The following is a 21,861-nucleotide window of genomic DNA, read 5'->3' as shown; positions in this document are numbered from 1 at the left end:
TTTGTTTAATTATTCAGTATTTTCGACTAACGAACTATCCGCGTTGACGATATTGGGGAATAGGCATGACAGTATGGATTTGCAGAAGGAATGAATACACTTTTAAAATGAAAATTATGAATGAACATGATTTTTCCTTAATCAAATTAGTACTCTATGTAAGTGAAAATCACCATTGCCTGCAAGTGGTGAAAAAACGTCATAAAAAATATGTTTTGAGATAATTTTATATTATAATGACAAGTTTTTTTTTGAGAATATCTGAACGTCTATAGAAAATAATTTAAATTAGGGTCATGACAACGTACTTTAAGCAGAAAAAAATATGCAAAGAAAAAAAATTCATACAAATTTTAGCAAATATAAACTGATTCGGGTTCCCACAATCCAATCGACGAAAAAAACATCGACCTAACAACGACCGTAACGCTGTTACCTATTCACGATGACGACGATTAGGTATCGACATCTGGATACGGCATTAGTTTGTATGAGGCAAACTATTCTCTATCATATTAGTCGGCCCGAATCAGTTTATATTTGCTAAAATTTGTATGAAATTTTTTTCTTGGCATAATTTTTTCTACTTAAAGTACGTTGTCATGACCCTAATTTGAATTATTTTCTATAGACGTTCAGATATTCTCAAAAAAACTTGTCATTATAATATAAAATTATCTCAAAACATATTTTTTATGACGTTTCTTCACCACTTGCAGGAAATGGTGATTTTCACTTACATAGAGTACTAATTTGATTAAGGAAAAATCATGTTCATTCATAATTTTCATTTTAAAAGTGTATTCATTCCTTCTGCAAATCCATACTGTCATGCCTATTCCCCAATATCGCCAACGCGGATGGTTCGTTAGTCGAAAATACTGAATAATTAAACAAACCAAATGGCATCACTGGTGGTTCTTTTTTCCACTCCGCTAAACTGTCATCTCAAACAAAAACAAATGGATCATACAACTGGTGAGTATGAAATATATTTCGGCTTTTTAATTATTAATTATTTTATCTTGTCTTATCAGCTATGAATACATTCGACTCGTTTGCTTCCATCAATCGGTAAGTGAGAAAGATGATTTCTCCCATCACCACAGTGCGGATTTCCACTTCTATCACAGCAGCCAACAACATCCGTTTTCCTGCAGCAGTAACCTCCAACCCCTGTTGGCAATGCCGGGGGACAGCATCAACAGCAGCAACAGCAGAATTTAACCATGGTATGGTATCGCGAAGAACTTTCCCCATTAGAGGTTCCGTGCTTCGCGCACATTCAAAAATCCTCTTCAGATACGAAAACTCAACGACAAGGAGGTATTTATCAACTTGCTCAGCTCAATTACCGCCCCGGAGGAACCCGAATGCACTGATTCCGTAGTATAGTAGAATGAAAATAGGCGAGGTTAGCGAACGTAATCGCATGATATTTTAATGTTCGCATTTTTATCCGGATCATACAACTGGTGAGTAGGGAATTCATTTCTGCTTTTCACTTACTAATAATTTTATTTTGTTTCAGCTATGAATACATCCGACTCAATCAATCGGCGAGTGAGAAAGATGATTTCCCTCATCACCACATTGCTTATTTCCACTTCTGTCACACCAGCCAACAGCATCAGCTTACCCGCAGCAGTATCCTTTAAGTCCAGGGTGCTATTCCGGGGAACAGCATCAACAGCAACAGCAGCAGGACCTGGCCATCGATAGTATTTCGAGCAATTTTCCCCATCGTAGATCCCGTGCTTCACGCACATTGAAGAATCCTCCTCAGCCACATATCTGTGTCATCAAGGGCAAGGAGGTATTCATCAATGTACTCAGTCGGATTTGAATCGTCAATCCAGACAACCCGGATGCACCGATTTCATTATATACCTTATTTTTATTATACATGGTTTTTTTTATTATTATTTTTTTCAATAAAATGATTAAAATCGATCAATGTATTTCCTTTTCATTTTCAATAACAAACCAATACAAACAAGCAGCAAGCAGTGCTGGAAGCAGCGCTGCAAGCAGGTCGACGCCTTGCACATGTTGGCGAAAAAGTGGCGTCAAGTTGTTCGATGAATCCATATGAAAGGTCGATAACTCGATTGCAAGGTGGCAGCATTTGAGGTCGATTGTTGACATTTCATCGACCCGATCTTGGCAGGCAAAACGGAATGTGGGTTGGTTGTGCAGTATTCGTTCGATTAATAATCGATTTCTGTATGAAGTATTCGATTAATCGATTAATCGGACGATTATCCGGGATCACTACACTTGCTTTCCAATTTTGTTGTTCGAGTTAACAAACACGCGTTCTAGAAAGCGTATTGAAAAAAAGCTTTGAAGCTGATCTTGAATTTTCTGAAATCATATACCTGGATTGTAATAATTGAACAAACATTTAATCAGAAAAAAGTTTGTTTTTTTTCGTCCTTCTAATTTATAAACATACAGTTAGTGATCAGGAAACATTTAATGATTGAGAAATTTTCAATATTCTTCAGCTACTTACGATGGCAGACGGTGATTATTCGCTGAGTCAATCCACTGAATCGTCCAAGGCGAGCCTGCGTTCGGTTTGTTTGGAGAACTGTAATGAGATCTTGACATGTATGATCTGTATGTCTAAGCTGGATGATCCTCGCTTGTGCCCTCATTGCTCAAAGTTTTATTGCTTTAAATGCATCTCTGAATGGTTAGCATTGAAGCCCGAGGAGCGAATGTACTGCCCTTATTGCACGCAAAACATACAGCTGGACAATCTGGTGAAAATTCGTTGGTTTCAGCAGATGGAAAAAATCAATCGTGTTTGTCTTGAACAGGAGTCTACAAATGACGAAGCGATCGTGACCGTCGATGTGGGCATCAATGATGCATGTCCGAAGCATTTGAAAGCTTTCATCTTCTATTGCCACATCTGTGAAGAATGTGCTTGCGAAGACTGTGTCATACAGGAAGACATTTAGATCACACATTCAAAAGCCTGGATGTGATCTACAAAAGTAAGAAGCAGATTATGGAAAAGGAGATTGAGAAGCTGACACATTCCATGGAGGAAATAGCGCTAATCGTTAAGAAAACGGATCGATCGATGGAATTGGTAAAGAAGTTGAGAGAAGGAAAACCAAACCAGATTCGAGCGCTGGCTGAACTTGCAATAAAGGAATTCGACAACCAGGTTGAAGGAAAATTGCATTTAATTCAGGAACATAAGTCGTCTCTACTAGATATTGAAAAAACGTGCAAGCAAATAAAAAACAAAGTGACGAGAAGTACAAGATCACAGTTAATTTCAGAGCAGGAGACCATTTTAAAGGAAATAGACAAAATCCAAAGGAATCCGAATATCAAATTCAAACACACCCAAGTTGAATTCAATATGTTTGTGTTTCTTTTTTTTTTCTTAACAGCTTTTGCTCGGTCTAACCTTTTTTTCTTTTCAGCTCAACTCCGGTCTTATTCGGTGTTTCAGGTGTTTTTTTCATCGAGGAAGTCTCTTCTTTCCTCAATACAAAGAAAACAGTTTACTCAGCCAAAATTACCAGTGATAATCAAGTGTGGATCATTTATTGTACCAATACGCACGTCGAAGGTTATCTGTCGCTATATTTGAAATCAGAGAATGGATCACCATACTGGTAATTATAAACGTTATTAAATATGATTATCTCTGATGTAACTTTTGGTAGGACGGAATTCAGCTTACAGTTGATGCATCCTAACGCCGAAAAAAACGTTAATACAAAGTCTAAACAACGTTTTCATAACAACTCTTGCTGGGGTTACAATAAACTTATCTTACTGAAGACCATTTTTGATGATAATTATCAGAATGATAACGATTCATTAGAGCTGCTGTTTAATATTAGACCTAGTACGGATGAGAATGATTCTTCTTGAATCACCTGATGTAACAATCATACTAAGTTCTTTGACTAAATAAAATGTTATTCCATGTAACAGGGAATAAAAACGGAAGTAATTCTTTGTTTTAGCCAATAATTTTTAACTAATTTATCATTTGAATATGTATCACGAACCACCAGGTCTCGCCTAAGAGGATATGATCTGCGAGTCAAGATGTGTTGCAAATTTGGCTGTCATTGACAAACTATCAAACTACTCGGTGAGCTCAATGCAGTTCTATGGAACAATGTGCGCCCATTCGTTGATCATATTTAACTCGAAACAATCGCCAAATCCGCGAAAATTAAAAGAAGGCAGTTTTGCAATCCTTAAATACGAATGGAGATTCTTAAGTTATTCGATTACTTAAAACACGGCGCTCTCTTAATCATTTGGCTATATATTTCACAACAAACAACATTTACAAAAACTCGCCGTTATAATATAAAATCATCATCAAACAAAATTTCAGTTCAATATTACGTAGTATTGCATAGAATACATATTCGAAACAGAAAAGCAAACAAAGTAAAGTAAAAAAAAAAAGTTAAAAGTAAACACATTTTGACCCACCTGGCAGCAAGGCGCGTAGAAGTATATCCCATGGTATAATTCCCATTCATTTCAGTGACTTTCAACTCATTTGGCTGGTTCGTCACTTTTACTTCCATTTTTTGGAAGAATGTCGGGAGTGAGAATTAGAGGCGAATGAACTGCAAAGTTTAAAGCCTCTTAAAAACAAAGAAGAAGAAGAAGAGTGAGAATTGAACTCGTGACCTTTAGCGTGAGAGGCATGGATGTTACCACTACGCTGGATCGCCTCCCGCCTGGCAGTATATTAGGCGTCTTGATTTACACCAAGGCGCTTATATCAATGTATAACAGGTGAAGCAACATCATCACTTCTGTGGGGGCACTACGTCACTGCCAGCACTTTCATTTTCGAAAATACGCACTTTCCTACAGGCCACACGTTACGATTGACGTTTCCCGTTCTCGCAAGATATTAGGTCGTATGAATAAAAAAAAGTAATTACTTATTCTGCCCGTTTCCAAGTAAAGTAAACTTTCCTAGTATTTACTTGAATCCGTATGAATAAAAGTTTACTTTACTAATTTGATTTTCGAATTCGAACATAGTTTTTACTTTGTCAAACATCTATCAACTGATTGTTTAGGTTCCGTTTCAAAACGTTTTTTTGGACAAAGCGTGAATTCGCGATGAAAAAGGAATGGTGTCGACGTCTGGTGGCGACTTTCAATTAGGGACCATAGTTTGGGTCCCTATCTCGTTAGTGTAATACCTATCATATCATATTAGAAGACACGAAGCCAGTTTTCAAATGTTAAAATTTGAATGAAAATGTTCACATCATGTTATTTAATCACTTAAAACACTTTTTTCCGACTTTTATTTAACCCTTTGTCTATACATTTCCAACATCATTACTGAAACTTTTCATTATAATATAAAGTTGTCTTCAAAAACAATATTCGTACAAGATTTTTTCACTACTTGCAAACAAAAGTGTTTTTCATTTAAACAGAATGCCAAATTGTTACGTAAAAGGTTATTTTTCATTCATAATTTAAATTTTAAAAACGTGTTCATTCCGCCTGAAAATCAATAATTTTTTTTACGCTCCCCTAAACTAGTAAACGAAGCTCAATGCCGTTAATGCGGATCGTTAACTTGTTTAACTTCAAGCGCAAGATAGCAGCATTAAACATAAATCGGATATGACATCAAAACGAATGATAGTGTTTTCAGATCCAAAGTATGCTCATGAACATACTTGATAATAACGAAGTAAATACTTGATGAATGCTGTTTTATTCATTGGAAATCAGCTAAACATCCATTTTCGAAAAGTAAATACTTTGTTATTTCTTTTATTTATACCAAACGTAGTAAAAACTTAATCTCACTGCTCGACTGCTCGAATCAAGTAAAGTAAAGGTGAATTTTGTTTTTATTCATACGACCTATTGTCATAACAACTCAAATCATTTTTCGCACGACACGAATAAGATAGAGCTGAAGGAAAATTATATTACATTTGTTGGAGGATATTCAGGATTCAATATTATTTCGAAGACCAAAATGTAAGTTTGTTACAAATATCATTACTGTAATTTGTTCAAATAAATTTAAATTACAGCTTTTGAGCGAGGCCACTTAAAACGGTTTGCTGAAAAGGGGTCCGAAAATTGTACACCTGTCCCAACAATTCTCAAAAGATTTTGTGGTTAATCACCCACGATGCCCGAAACAAGTCGGTTCGATTGTCGCCGCTGCAGCTTGGCCAACAACATCGACGATATGGTGCAGTGCGAAGGGGCGTGTGGCGGATGGTTCCACTATGGGTGCGCCGGATTCGACGACGGGATGAAACCGGAGCAGTGGAAGTGTTCGGACTGTACCACCAATAATGTGGTTAATAACCCATCAGTGGTAAGCGGTTCAGCAGCGAGTTCTGCTTCAGCGGGAATTCTCCCAAGTGGTTCATTGACGTCATCTGCGAACGTAGACCCGACAACGTCTCACGCGATCGGAAAACAAATGAGACTTAACCTCAACCTGCTGGAGGAACAGCATTCCATTCTGTTGAGAGAGATGGAGCTGGAACAACAAACGGAACTTCAGCGAAAGAAATTGGAGTTGGAAAAAGAAGCGTGGCGAGTTCGCAGCGAAATCATGAAGGCCAGTGGAGGCGATGGAGTTCCGAACGTGAGTGGGCCTCTCGCGGACTGGACAAATCGTTTGGATCATGTCATGGGTCGGCCAAATCCTGCAACAGTTTCCGGAAACACAATTGGAACCTTTGTAAGTGCCCCGCCGCTCATCCCTTCCGCCACGTATAGCCAGGGAATAGGATTATCATCGATGGTAGGCGCTTTCCCCCAAACAATCGCACCTACCAACGTGAACACCGCGACGATGGGTGCACAGTCGACCACAGGAGGCACTCCATACCCGTAGTCCATGGGACTGACGTCGGGATACATGCGCGATTTCCTAATTGGAGGTGGAAGAAACCAACCAGGATCGTCGACGCCGATTACGTCATCGATGCCAGCACCTTGGCTGGGTCCAGCGACGAGTTACACCATCCCTACGCAGTCATTACCACCCACCATCAGCTCGGCGGGGCAGTTTGATCAGTATATGTGGCCATGGATCAACGCAGCCGTAAGTCAGTACAGCCAATTACCATATTATTGTACACAAACGTCAGTAGGACTAGTGCCAGGTCATGTTCCACAGTATCCATCAGCTAGTGTAGGGATAGGCTACTCAAATATAAATGAACTAAATGCGAACAACATTCACCCACCTCACTCCTTTCCTCAATGCATCCCTAATCATCCTCAAATACCTACTGTCAGTCAATCGGTGCCGGTAGTGAATCGAGTAGAGCTAAATGTGCCGACATCTCGTCAGCTGGCTGCTCGGCACGTTATGCCGAAAGATCTTCCTATGTTTGGTGGAAACCCCGAAGAGTGGCCGATATTTTATAGTGCGTTCCAGACGTAAAGGGCAGTGCATTGGAATCAGTACGAAGCCGTCTTTTACTCCCCTCTGCAGTTCCGCAGGTAATGCAGACGTTGCAGCTATTGTACGGGCGTCCGGAGCAGATCATCAACGCTCTTCTCACAAAAGTACGGGAAGTTCCTCCACCGAAAGCAGACAATTTACGGACACTAGTGACGTGCAGAACTGCGAGCATTTAGTTGCAGCGGGTCAAGTGACTCACCTTTCAAATCCGGTACTTCTTCAGGAGTTGGTCGACAAGCTTCCGGTTCACTTGAAGCTGGACTGGTCCTTGTACAAACGGCAGTTCCTGCTGGCGGATTTGCGTGCATTTGGTGCGTTCATGGCGAGTTTGGTATCTGCAACGGCCGACGTAACGACGTTGGTGGATCGAAAGCGGGAGGAACAGAGAAGGCGAAAGGATTCATCAATGCTCATTCAAATGCATCAGCAGCAAAGGAGTCGGTGAATGCGCAGCAACAGCAGTCAAAGGAAGGAGGTTTGTCGGTGCGATGTTTAGTCTGCGGTGAGCCGAATCACAAAGTGAAGGAGTGCGAGCAGTTTAAGAAGATGAGTGGAGAGAACAAATGAAAAGCTGTTCAAACGCACCAGCTGTGTCGCGTGTGCCTCGGCAAGCATGGTAGGAAACCATGCCGTTCCCAGATACGCTGTGAAATTCAGGGGTGTAGAATCCGTCACCACCCACTTCTGCACAGTGGCTCGAAAGTTTTGACACCCTCGGTTGGTTCGTCGTCCGGCCGCAGTGGCGCAGAGTTTTCTTCGAGTGAAGTCGAAGGGGTAAACGCTCATCGTGACGGTCAGGGTACGACGCTATTTCGCATTTTGCCGGTGACGATATTCGCGAATGGAAGAAGCGTGGACACGTATGCCTTCATTGATGGAGGGTCATCTGTCACGCTGGTAGAACAATGGATAGCAGATGCACTCAATGTCAAGGGTGTTAGGAAGCGGCTTTGCTTATCGTGGACTGGCAATGTCACCCGAGATGAGGAGAATTCGTATCAAATTACGATCGAGGTTGCAGGAAGCGGTTTAGATCGTCGGCATACACTTGAAGATGTGCGCACTGTAAATACATTGGCGCTTCCGACGCAGTCTCTTCGATACAATGAGTTAGCTGAGCGGTATCAACATCTCCAAAAGCTTCCGGTGAAGGACTACGACGGCGAAACACCGGGAATTCTCATCGGAGCTGGGCATACACCACTCACTGCCACCAAACAACTGCGCGAGGGTCGGGAGGGCAAGCCTATCGCTGCGAAAACCAGACTTGGATGGGCAGTATACGGATCGCTCCAGGACGGGAAGCAGAGTCGCTCGTATAACCTACATATTTGCGAGTGTTTCGAGAGGCGGTTGAAGTCGAACCCAATAATCAACGAGCGTGTTCGACGTCAAATCATTGAGTATCAGCAAAAGGGGTACATCCATGAAGCGAGCAACGAGGAGCTGACATCCACGGACCCGCGCAGGGTTTGGTGTTTACCAGTAAGCGTAGTTCAGAATCCAAAGAAACCGAGTAAAATTCGGTTGGTGTGGGATGCCGCAGCCAAGATTGACGAAATCTCATTGAACAGCATGTTGCTGAAAGGCCCATACCTGGTAGTATCATTACCGACTGTATTATACGGTTTTCGGGAACGACGTGTGGCGCTTGGTGGCGACCTGCAGGAGATGTTCCATCAGGTGAAGATACGCGCTGAGGATCGTCACGCTCAGCGTTTTCTTTGGCGAGACGACCCGACGCAACAGCCCAGGATCTTTATCATGGATGTTGCGACATTTGATTCAACAAGCTCGCCGTGCTCGGCGCAGTTCATCAAAAACCTGAACGCACAGGAATATGCTGATGAATACCCGAGAGCTGCTGAGGCTATCCTACGTCGACATTACGTGGATGATTACCTTGACAGCTTCGACAGCGAGGAGGAAGCCTGTCGGGTAGCTAAAGAAGTGAAGCTGGTTCACAAAAAAGGCGGTTTCAACATTAGCAACTGGCTGTCTAATTCTTCGGAAGTTCTGCGACGGGTCGGGGTAACGGATGGTTGCCGGGCGAAATCTGTGAACGCAAAAAAGACAAATTCAGTGGAAAGGGTTTTAGGGATGCTATGGATGTCCGAACTTGATATTTTTGTGTACGCAAACGGACTGAATCTTTCAGAAGTTGTTCCGACGAAAAGAGGTATTCTACGGTGTGTAATGAGCCAGTACGATCCACTTGGCCTGCTTTCGCACTTTCTTATCCACGGCCGAGTCATTATTCAAGACATTTGGCGAACGAAGGCAGGCTGGGACGACACTGTCAACGAGGAGATCCTCCAGCGATGGCAGAGGTGGATCAAACTTTTCGAGGAATTGAAGAAGGTCAGCATCTCCCGAGCCTATTTTCCGGGTGTAAGATCGGAAGAAATTGAGGATCTGCAAGTTCACGTTTTCGTCGACGCCAGTGAGACCGCTTACGCTTGCGTTGCTTACTTTCGTGCTTGGATCTACGGCGAGTATCGCACTGCGCTGGTAGGAGCGAAGTCGAAAGTTTCGCCACTGAAATCTCTTTCGGTGCCAAGATTGGAGCTCTAAGCCGCCATCATCGGATGCAGATTAATGAAGACCCTTTGCTCCAGCCACAGTTTGCCGATAAAACATAGAGTTTTCTGGACCGACTCGAAGACGGTTCTAGCGTGGATCAATTCCGATCATCGCCGCTACCGTCAGTTCGTTGCGTGTAGAATTGGCGAGATCCTCACAAAATCAAACACTGATGAATGGATGTGGATCCCCCCCAAAACAGAACGTGGCAGACGAAGCTACGAAATGGGGAAAAGGGCCATCCTTAGATCCTGAAAGTCGCTGGTTCGTCGGACCGTAGTTCCTGAGAGGACCTGAAGTATATTGGCCACGCCAATCCATAGCCGAGGAAACTCCAGAAGAGCTGAAGCCTTTGCCGTGCATGGTACAGAACACCAAGCGACAAGATGGGCTGATTGACTGGTGTCGATTTTCTAAGTTCGAGAGAGTATGGCGCGCCATCGCATTCATCTACCGTTTTGTAGAGAATTTTCGTCTCAATCAACGAGGACAGCCGTCAAAAAATGGGCATCTCACAGCAGACGAACTGAATCATGCGCAAAATGCTCTTTGGCGTCTTGTTCAACAGCAAGCGTTCCCGGAGGAAGTCAGGTTGTTCAAGAAGATCGCCGAAGGAGAACGATCAGTGAAACTGCAGAAAACCAGTCGAATTTTCATGCTTTCTCCTTTTATGGATGATCATGGTGTAGTCCGGATGGATTCCGAAACCATCTGCTCCACGTATGGCACCGCTTCCAGATGCGAGGCTGAGTCCATTCGTGCGTCCATTCTCTTACGTCGGACTGGACTACTTCGGACCATTGTAGGTCAAGGTCGGACGATCGTTGGCAGGGTTGGTAAAAAATCACATTCAACGATCAATGAATAAGTATATCCCTCTAGTCGGATGTTTTTAAATCACCCCCAGCAGGCGAGGCTCTTTTATTCTTCATATGTACACAGAGAGAATACTTGGAACGGTGAGCTACCAAGATCTCAAAAAAGAAATATGAGAGCGGAACCCCCACTGCTTGCACTCTCGAAGCATTACTTCTACTACTCTAGTTTTATCGTGAGTGCAAGCCACAAACGATTAATCCCAAGTCCCGGGCAAGGGGATATGATCCTCGAGTCAAGATGTGCTACAAATTTAGCTGTCATTGCCAAACCTATCAAATTACTCGGCGAACTCAAGGCAAATCTATGGAACAAGGTGCGCCCATTCGCTAACTAAAAAAAGAATTGTTTTTTGAAAAAAAAATTTATGTCAAATGTAATGATCATGATGATCACAAGGGTCTGAATGATAATATAAAACGTAGAACCCTAGGTTGATCACTTGAAATGTAATATTATATTATAATGTAAACCAACTTAAGAAATTGAAAGAATTTAAGTGAAATAAAAGGGTTTGAATGAATTCTGCATTATTTCAATAATTTCAGTTGTATTTAGCTGCTGCTCATGCTTTATTCGAAAATTTGCGTTTTGCGTGCGGAAAAAATGAAGCGTTTGCCGAATAAAACGTTCTATTGAATAGAGTTCACAAACCGTGCACAAGTGTATTATGTTTTGTTTACAGGTAATTCGTATATTTTAAAAATGGCTACAGTATGGTATATTTTACAACACAATAATCACAAAAACTCACCATTATAATATAAAATCAGCATCAAACACAATTTCAGTTTCATATTATTTCACAATTTTCGAGGAAACGTATTACTCTATTACATAGAATACATATTGAATACAGAAAAGTAAATTTTCATTCATTATTTTTTGTTCTAGAAGTGTGTTAATTTCGTCCTTAATTTCGTTTTCCAAATGGCGCAAATCATTATGGTGCCTTCAACGCAAAGACAATAAATGAAACGCTTGCAGCGTAAAACGTAATGAATATAATGAATATAGCAATGAGTATTTCATAAAGTATCAGTATATTCCACAAATTGTGCTCAATCGTCTTAATTTACTTTTGTGTATTTTTTAAATGGCTGCAGAAAACCACTTCACGTTTTGACCCACCTGGTAGTATGTTAAGTGCCTTGTTTTACACCAGCTTGAGAGTTTGGCAGTTCTCGCGAGTGACAGTGGTCGCAAATTGCATTTGCGACCCGGACATGTTTGACGCTGTCAAATCCTATGTGCTAGTATACGGATGCCCTCAGGCTGATTAATCCCATTCCATAGAGCGGATGATGAGTTCTTGATCGGAAAGTGTAACAAGAGACGATCAACTGAAATCTTACGACACTCATCGAGGGATTTTTAATTCTCTATTGCACAGACCGCAGTGAGTGGCTGACTCAGTCTCGTGTCGATTTTATTTTGCTGTCGTCTCCCGCCCGATAAGCTGCAGACGGGTAATGGATGCAATTGATTAATTTTATTACCAGCAGATTTGGGCGAATCTCATCCCGCCCAAAATCGTTTTTAGATTCCAATAATTCTGAACATTCACATTTCTCTCCAAATAATTTTACTAATAGTGATTCAATTAGTGACTTCACGAAACACCTTTCGAATTCGATTGAATTTCAGACCCTTTTTTATTTTGTAGATAAAACGGATCACATATTTGATTAATTCAATTCTGTGTGCGAATAAATGTAATGAAATAGTATGGACGTATGATATTCGTGTATCGTGGACTTCCGACATATGTGACAGTAGATTTATCGAACGACTAATGTTTTTTATATCCCTTCAAACTTGTTGCATCTCTCAAGTGTACATACTGCTTTGACCGCAGATTTGCATGGTTGAATCTGGTTAATTTCAGGTATTCAGTCTTCATATTGTCGAATGAATACTGTTGGAACAATAGGTATCGCAGCAAATGATTATCAACATCCTACCTTATAATTAAACGGTATGCGAATAATTTCAGTGAACTGACGGCATTGGAATATATGCTTTGTGAGGACCACACAATTACTATCAGAGCGAATAAACGTCCGTCTGGAAGTCATGAACATCAATTCAATGTACCCAAGATAAATTTATCCTTTGAAGGTCATTAACCTTTCTAAAGATGGTCAGATGGAATATATTCCAATGTCGTCTGGAATAACCTGTCCAACACCTTATGATCGTAATATTGTTTTTGCTATTATTCTGATGTTTCATAACACGGCACTCTATTGATTATTCGCCGAAAATGAATAAAAAATATCCTTGAAGTTAGCCTACGGTTTTAGTAGCAGTGCAATATGGTGAGCCAGTCCCAGGATAAGAAAACATTTAAAAATAAAGCTTTTTTTGAATGAATCAATAGTAAAACAAAACGTCAAAAAATTTCTCAGCTTTGTGATAGCAGATAATCATTATCCATTTGAGTTGTATGAGTATTCCATCCCCCCACAAACTGTGGATAGTCTATCTGCATACAAATTATGTAGAGTGCCACAATCCAAAAAAATTATGAGCAATTATTTACATGCTTAAACAAAAAAACACATGTTGACATATTTGCGCTAATTTATGTTTTTTGATTAATTCAAGGTAATCAAGGTCATTTCTAGACACCAGTTTACTCGGCCCCGAAAAAAGTGGTCTGTATTTGGGCAGGCGGAAAAATATATCTCGCAAGACCACGTGTTCGATGTCGTAATAACCTTGGCCAACAACGCATTTACATTAACTCATAAAATTTGTGATTTGAGGGGGATTATTGTTTGTAGTCTCTTGATTAATTTAAACACCATCTGAGAAATCCTCTGTGAAACATGAAACATTAAAGTCGTCCTATCTGCTGTAGCGCATTTTTTATTTTACCCAGTTTCATCGAAGTAAACGCGCTCGGAAAGGAAAATTGAACGCCCGGACGAGAGAGCGAGAATCATACGTCATAGAGACACTCATTCCCATGGAGCAAAGTCTTGTTAGGAGTTGAAAACAAAACGAGGAGGGAGAGTAACTCAATTATTCGAATTCTAGCAATGCTTTGGTAAACTCAGAGTTACCAAGGGAAAATCATTTGGTTAAGATGGGTGAGGATTAATAGTTAGTCGCAGTTTGCACAGATTGCGATCTGTGCAGTTTGCGATTAATCGTAAATCACATCATGCTCCCTTGTTTTCCATCCTTGATCGTTGGTGAAAAAATGGGTGGCGCTATTCACGTGCCTCACCATCCGAGCCGTGCACCTGGAAATAGTGCACTCATTGTCGACGAACTCCTGCAAGATGGCGATACGACGGTTTCTGGTGCGTCATGGATCTCCGTTGGAAATTTGGAGTGATAACGGCACAAATTTTCAAGGAGCCAGCCGAGAACTGAAGAAGCATTTGGAGCCTTTGACCCTGGATAAATATGCCACTCCAACTCAACCAAGCCTCGTTATGCGGAACGTTATGTGTTTCTTATTACGATTTTGTATGCATGAGAAAATTTAAATTTAGACTATAGGTGAATAGACTAAGCTTATTTCATACATGTACCTACTATATCAAATATGATTGGAACAAATTTGGACGAAAAATTGTAAGGGGTTGTATCTAGGACACGACCGCATATTTTCGACGTAGAACTACGCAATTATATTATACAATTCACTTGTTTACCACTTCGAATATTATTTTAGAATGCATCGAAATTTTTGTTATAGATTATGTTCTTCGTTACAAATAAATTTGATGAACATCCTTTTACGTTTACGTCCTTTACGTTTTACGTTTCTAGGCATCATAGAACTACCAAAATATGTGAACGGAAAAATTGTCAAACGATCATTGTATTTTACATTTCTCTCCGAAATTATTGCTTATCTCATGTTTACGTAGGTCTCGAAGCGCGAAAGTTCATTCACCTCTCGTATCTGAAATGACTATTTTCCCAGGCTTCTCGGTTTAAAAGTACGTTTTAGGGAAACATATTCCGATCTGCACAACGACAAGCGAGTACAAAAACACTCAACACAAAAAAATACCCCCGACTTGCATGTATATTTGCAAAGCGGATTCCCACAGGTACATCGATTTTGACGTCTTGGCAGTTAGGACGTTTAGATAAAGCTTGACATTTTACAGTTATTCAATTGTTCATCTCATGAAAAATAACATTTTATTAATTGTGATAGACGCGTAGAAATAGTTCCCATCAATTGATGCAAACATCTTTCCGATCTGTTAAGAAATGTTCGAGTTATAAGCATTCGAAATACGGTTAGGGTTAGCACACAAATTGGCAGAACAAATTTATAGGAATGATGTTCTTTCAGTTTTCATGAATTTAAACCGTTTAGAGATTAGCGAATTGTAATGTATAGTATATCAAACAAATCTTAGAGAATTTCCGATTGGATTGGTATGCAAATCATGAGAATTCGTTCACAGTGAAAATAGTTATTAACGTTAACTTTATTTCATAAAAACGTGACCTGTTCTCTGATTTGGCACCCTTCCTGAAAGACGTAGTTCTACGTCAAAAACGCATAAATCTATCCCATTTAGCTTGATATGTGCGAGTGACCACTTTGCCTCCAAGCAAAAAATAAATTCGATTTTTCACCTTTTTTTCTAATGATGAAAAGAGTACTATTTTGAATTTTGAAACTTTAAGAACAATGATCTATCTTTATCTTTAAGAACAATGAGTTGAACTATAATATTCTTCGAGAAACGAGAATTGAATCGGTGTGTGGACGCTGGAAATGGACATATTCCAGCTATACATACAGCAGCTATTTCTGCCTGAAAAACTGTTGGCCAGTTTCCCATAGCCACAGAGATTTTTGTTCTGGGACCATACATTCCGGTACCTGTTCTGATTCCCATTTTCGACCCATCAGTGTAGAACATGACTGAACCATTACGAACGTTGGGACCACCTTCATCCCATACTGGACGAGAATGTTCGATCACTTTGTATGGAATGTCATAATTGGTCCTAGGTTCATTCCAATCACTATTCATCTCTGACTGATTTTTTTAATTTATGTGCAACGTAAGAACTTCACGACACTCATAAGACGCGACGCGAGACAAGACATAATACTTATGGTTCTTACTTATCAAACGGATTGAAAATTTACCTCTAATATCGATCAGTTTCGGGCGCGAAGCTGCCCATCTACGGGACAATGTCTGGCTCATCTCTGAGGCTGGTCCAGAGGGTAAGAGATTCAGGATGCTCAAGTGACTAGTTTGGTCCCCGTTTAGTATTTTTTTCCATCTTTTAAGTTTTAGAGCGCTTTTTTCTAGCCTCTAGCTGAACATATTGATTCAAAAGTAACAGGTGGAGGATAGCCTCCAATGGCTTTGAGGGTGTGCTTCGCATTACTCCAGTAATTGCAACGCATGCTTGTCGTTGGAGTTTGCTTAGCTTTTTTGTAGCTACAGTCTTCTTAGTCTTTGGCCACCATACAAGTCAGGGATAGGTTACCCTAGGCTGCACAATTGTAGTGAAGACCCACATAACCATTTCTGGTTTAAGGCCTCATGTTCTTTCTATCATTTTAGAGCATGCCCATTAGGGTGGCAATGGATGTAGGGAGAATATTTCAGCATCGAATTTCAAAAACCGACCATGTACATTTTGTTTATTGGTCCAAAATGTCGATTTTCGGCCGAAATTTTTTTTTTCGACGTCTCGACGTTTCATGCATTTTTAAGTCATTTGGCACTGACAAAAAAAATTCGATTTTCTAAATTTCTTTTACTCCCCCCTAATTCATTTCCGATTGAGCTGAAATTTGGCACAGGTCATTTTTTTGGACCAATAAACAAATTGTACATGGTCGGTTCATTAAATTCAATTATTATTTTCTTTGTAATATCTCCATTGTCTCTCAGGCCCAAAAGGTCGACTTTCGGTCAAAGATTTTGTTTGGAGATGACACCAGATCTCGACGTTTCGTGCATTTTTGAGTCATTTGGCATCGAAAAACAAATTATCGATTTTCCAAATTTCCTTTAATTAATTTTAAATTTTAATTATTTAATTAATTAAATTTCTTCCAAGGCGGGAAGCTTGGAAGATTTTGAGAATATTTGGGGGACTTCGAAAACGAGATCGTTACGTTGAAGGCACACTATTCAGCAAAAGAAGCAATCAAACGAAAGTTGTATAATACATAATGCATTACTTGTATGGTCTTACGTTGATCGCACTTGATTGAAAAATCACAAAACCAAATGTATTTGGTCGCAGTATTATATGGATAGAAAACATAATAAACAAAATTCTTTCGCTTGAATGTAATTTTCAATTCCAAGGGAACTGGCAAATTATTTTTCAGCAACGATAGCATCTTTTCAGATTCTCCTCGTTACTCGAAGCCCACCAGTGGTTAATACTAACTCGATAACCACCTGTTCGTTGCACTTGATTGAAAAATAACAAAACCAAATATATTTGGTTGCAGTGTTATATGGTTAGAAAACATTAAAATAAACTATTTCGCTTGAATAAATTTTTTTTTTAATTCCCACGGAAACTGGCAGATTATTTTTCAGCAACGATAACATCTTTCCGGAATCTTCTCGACGCTGGCTGGCAACCAAACGAAAATAGTTCCGCGCGTGTATGTGTGGCGACTGCTCCAATGTCTCTGATGTTTTCTGATGTTGACACTCTCTTGGTTGCCTTCTCTTTTCATTCTGATGGATCGGCTTTTCTGCGCCCTCACAGTTCCAAACAAACTGAATGCGTTCCAGGTCAGGTCAAGCCAGGTAATGAATCCCTCGATCCCTCGCCGTCCAGGCCCTCCAGTTCGTCCAGCTCGTTCAACTCGTTCAGTAACGAAAAATGAATAAAAAAATTTCCAGCAACGATAGTCGCTTCGATAGTCGAAGCCCACATGTGCTTAATGCTAAGTCGATAACCACATGTTAATTGCACTTGATTGAAAAATCACAAAACCAAATATATTTGGTCGCAGTGTTATATGAATAGAAAACATTAAAATAAACTCATTCGCGGGAGAACTTTCAATTCCCGGGGGAACTGGCAGATTATTTTCCAGCAACGATTTCCCTAATCTTCTCGACGCAGGATGGCAACCAAACGAAAATAGTTCCGCGCGGAACCGTTTTGTGGCATCACTCTCCTCCTGATGGATTCTCTTCTGACCTAAGGTGCACAAACAGGCTCTTGGTGACACCGTTCATCAGCGCTTTCATGGTGAACGAAGTTAGCTTCACCACAACAGCGACAACAAGCTCCAATCGCTGTTCAATTATAACTGAGTGGATTTCCGAGCGGCGCTTGCTTATATACCGATTGGTGATTTCAATAGCCTGTTTTGAAAGCAATTTTAAGGCAATTGAAACAAGTTTTTTGATGAAAAAGTAACGAGTATATAACGCGTAGACATTTTATCTTCGTATCGTTCGGTTGTTTAGGAGCTATTAACTCTGAAAATCTTGGTCTCCGGCGTAACGCTTTTGTTTTCGAAACTTCTCTTTTCATTCTGCGGCGCTCGCTTATATACCGATTGGTGATTTCAATAGCCTGTTTTGAAAGCAATTTTAAGGCAATTGAAACAAGTTTTTTTGATGAAAAAGTAACGAGTATATAACGCGTAGACATTTTATCTTCGTATCGTTCGGTTGTTTAGGAGCTATTAACTCTGAAAATCTCGGTCTCCGGCGTAACGCTTTTGTTTTCGAAACTTTACACCCTGGTATAGAAATGAAAGACGTAGTCCTACGTCAAAAATCAAAACTTTGAGCGCTTTGAAACACCCCTAAATCATGTCCGATTGAGCTGAAACTTTGCACAGGTATTTTTTTTTGGACCAATAAACAAAATGTCCATGGTCGGTTTTTGAAATTTGACTTGGACTTGGATTAAAGAGCCAAACTGAGCCAAAGTGCCAAACTGACTCTGTAAAAAAAAACGTTTTCAGTTTCACGAATGCGGTGTTTTGTTGGTGTGCGTTATATAGTCTGATTTGTTTATATTCGCGACGATAAATGTACAGTGTCGACGTCTAATGGCGATATTAATGCTTGGGAGGTAAATTATTCTCTATCAGATCAGCAGGGCCAAGTGCAGTGTAAAAATATAAAAGTTTGAATGAATGTTTTCACTTCATATTGTTTTATTACTTAAAACATGTAGTTCTGACACTTACTTAACCATTTGTCGATGCATTTCCTGGTTTTTCCACAAATAATTACTATTATAATATAAAATCATCATTAGCCACAGTTTTCGTTCAATATGTTTCTGTGATATCGAAAAAAAACCTCTTATTTCATCACATGAAATAAATATTCGATACGTTAAAGTAAATTTTCATTCATAATTTTGATTTTGAAAGCAGGTTTATTCCATGCGAATATCCATCATTATTTTCGCCTCCCAATGAAAGCACACGTAGCTTAATGCCGTCTGCTCGAATATACTTTCAAAATCAGAATCCGAATTGGATTACGATTCCAATAATACAAAAGCAAAAGCAGGAGGTTTTTCATCTTCATAGTTTTTATTTTTAGATTTTCCAAAATATACTCGGAACTTGACAGTTCGGTATAGTTGTATTGGTGAACCCGAGTGCCAACCCGTGAAACATCTCAGTGCGAAACTAACAGCTTTCGGGGCGAACCAGTGCGACACTGAGTGCGAAACTGACTGAATAAAAAAACGTTTTGACAGCAGTTAGTGCGGCACTGAGGTTGAAACTGAACAAAAACGAATTCGCTATAAGTTCGCATTCCAGTTTCGTATCGCATCTAGGACAACACCTAGACATTTCACTGAAGCGCTGATTTTTATTTCCTCTCCCCCAGGATGTAAAGACTGCAGATGCTGTTTCTTGAAAGGAATAATTGTTGTTTTTGAGGGATTTATGCTCAGACCTGCTGTGATACACCAAGATTGTGTAAAGTTTAAGGCCATCTGCATTCAGCTCGATATCACGTCGTAGAACTTGCCACGTATCATTATGACTAGATCATCGGCAAAGCTCACAACTTCGAATCCTTTCACCTCTAAAGTTATCAGAACGTCATCAACTACAAGTGACCAAAGGAGAGGTGATAGAACGCCACCTTGTGAGCAACCTTTTGTTGCAATCACAGACTTTGACGACGCGCATAGAGCAGTTTCTTTTGACGAGAGAGCAACTATGTTTGCGACATCCTTTGCCCTTTCAGGTCCTGTGAGGCGCCTTCGAGAGCATGTTGTGTCGCCATTATAGCCAAGATTTGTATCCGAGTGGACAGATGTAGATCCCGGGAAGTGAGTCTTCATCAGTAAGTCTAGTACTTCTGAGAGAGTTTTTGTAAACAAACCGTCGTCCTTTTTAAGGAAACCTAGCCCGTTCGAGTGGTCATTTGCCAGAGTCTTATTGAGTCTAGCAACGGTTGGAGTACTTTCAATGCTTTCGCAGTTATATACACAGGATTTTCGTTTGGATAGTCTCAGTTCTATGCTGTACTCAGTTAGAGCGCTTTTGTATTGAGACTAGTCCGAAGTAATTTTTGCTCTGTTGAACAGTTTCCGCGCTGTTTTGCGAAGCCGTTCGAGCTTTTTATTTCACCAAGGAACGTGGGCAATTGCTGTTGTAGGCAGAGATTACCGTTTCGTTTACTTCTTTTGAAGCTGATTCAAGCTGCTGAGTCAACCTTATTTTTGAGTTTAGAGTTTTTGACTCGAGTTCAAGGGAATACCGATTCCAGTTGTTTTTTTGGGATCTCGGTATTCTCTCTACACTGTCATGCCACCATCCCATTCAAAAATAATGTGTCTATGATCAGACAAAGACGCCTCTTCCGACACATGCCAGTTATGAATTTTTCCTGAAGTAACCGGACTGCACTGTGTTAGGTCTAAGCCTTCTTGTCTGATAGCGTTTATGAATGTTGTTTCATTTCCTTTGTTAGGGATATCTATGTTGTTTGACGAGAGAAATGCGCATTCCATCCGCATTTGGGAGAATCGGAATTCCATCTGTTTTATTGAAATTATGGTCAGGTTTTTTGCTTGTTCCAGTGTCCATGTTCATTTGGATCTGGAGTGATGGTGGGTTTGAAGAAACTCACCTTTTACACTTGACGTAGATGAAGTTCCAACCCTTTTTGCGATAGCCGTTGAGTTTGTAAGTTTCTTGTTTTTCGGAGAACCTCCACGAGAAAACTTTAATTTACCAGAAACCCTTCTGACGACTTTTTGAGTATTTTGTGGTTCCACAAGTTTGGAGTCACTGGTCTCTGAAGACTTCATATTACCTGGGTTTTTGGAGCTTTGAGTTTCCCCGTTTCTTGGCCCCAGATCTCCTTTGCCTACACTGGAGTTTTTCTGAGTTGTGGTTTGGCGCTGCTTTGGCTTAAATTTTTCCTCAGCTTAGTTTCGCCAAATCGGAAGTTTATTTTGAAGGTTTTGCTAGCGAGTTGACGCATGGATGCTTCGTCGACTGTTAGAGTCCAGTCTACGTGGATTTCATTGGGATTGGATCTTTTTAGTATACGCAATTTATCGATGGAGAGATTTTCGTTTTGTATCTCTATAAGGCTCTTGAGTCTCTCGTCGCTGAATGTTGCGCTTCGTGGGAAGAAGGCATTAAGAATTTCTGGGCGCGGAATATTTTTTGCATCTAGAGCAACCAGTTTTATATTTTCTTCTAGGGTTATCCTAGGAAACATATTCTTCAACCATTCCGAAGTTTGATGGTCTTTACAAGTAAGGATTAGGTAACCTGACTTATACGAGCAGTTGAAAAACTTGGGTTTACCGGTTCGTTTCTGTGTTGCTCTTTTGCAGTGAGTAGACCATTTTGAATAAAATCTAACTGAGCTGTAGTTAGGTCCGTGTTGGGATAGTCCTCCGGGAGTATTCCAACTTTGATCTGCTCCAAGGCTTACCTGAAGGAGATTCCA

At 40.3% G+C, this 21,861-nt stretch overlaps 1 protein-coding gene and 1 long non-coding RNA gene across 5 annotated transcripts; both read left to right on the top strand.

Annotated features, from left to right (window-relative positions):
- The first annotated feature begins 862 nt into the window (after window positions 1-862).
- On the top strand, window positions 863-1,901 carry LOC129770485 (uncharacterized). The gene is made up of 3 exons (XR_008742127.1): window positions 863-978; window positions 1,038-1,475; window positions 1,532-1,901. It is a non-coding gene; the product is annotated as an uncharacterized LOC129770485 (long non-coding RNA).
- Window positions 1,902-2,286: 385 nt separating this feature from the next.
- Window positions 2,287-3,920, top strand: LOC129770709 (uncharacterized). Of its 4 annotated transcripts, none has more exons than XM_055773702.1 (4): window positions 2,287-2,421; window positions 2,511-3,387; window positions 3,450-3,644; window positions 3,708-3,920. In XM_055773702.1, the coding sequence occupies exons 2-4, from the start codon at window positions 2,933-2,935 to the stop codon at window positions 3,904-3,906; spliced, it is 849 nt and encodes a 282-aa protein (XP_055629677.1). In that variant the 5' UTR covers window positions 2,287-2,421; window positions 2,511-2,932; the 3' UTR covers window positions 3,907-3,920. The 4 variants fall into 4 exon arrangements, with proteins under 4 accessions (XP_055629677.1, XP_055629674.1, XP_055629676.1 ...); XM_055773699.1 differs by having other exon boundaries at window positions 3,696-3,920; XM_055773701.1 differs by having other exon boundaries at window positions 2,295-2,388; window positions 3,696-3,920.
- The last annotated feature ends 17,941 nt before the right edge of the window (window positions 3,921-21,861 follow it).

This window comes from Toxorhynchites rutilus, chromosome 2, assembly GCF_029784135.1.
Source record: "Toxorhynchites rutilus septentrionalis strain SRP chromosome 2, ASM2978413v1, whole genome shotgun sequence".
Taxonomy (NCBI): domain Eukaryota; kingdom Metazoa; phylum Arthropoda; class Insecta; order Diptera; family Culicidae; genus Toxorhynchites; species Toxorhynchites rutilus.
Note: the sequence above shows the minus strand (reverse complement) of the source record. Positions and strands in the feature narration are given on the sequence as shown.

Bases quoted from the DNA above. Each gene is read 5' to 3' on its own strand.
- LOC129770709 (XM_055773699.1), top strand. From the start codon at position 2,933: ATGTGCTTGCGAAGACTGTGTCATACAGGAAGACATTTAGATCACACA. The intron at 3,388-3,449 runs GTTTGTGTTTCT...TTTTCTTTTCAG, and splicing joins ACCCAAGTTGAATTCAATAT to CTCAACTCCGGTCTTATTCG. The intron at 3,645-3,695 runs GTAATTATAAAC...AACTTTTGGTAG, and splicing joins GAGAATGGATCACCATACTG to GACGGAATTCAGCTTACAGT.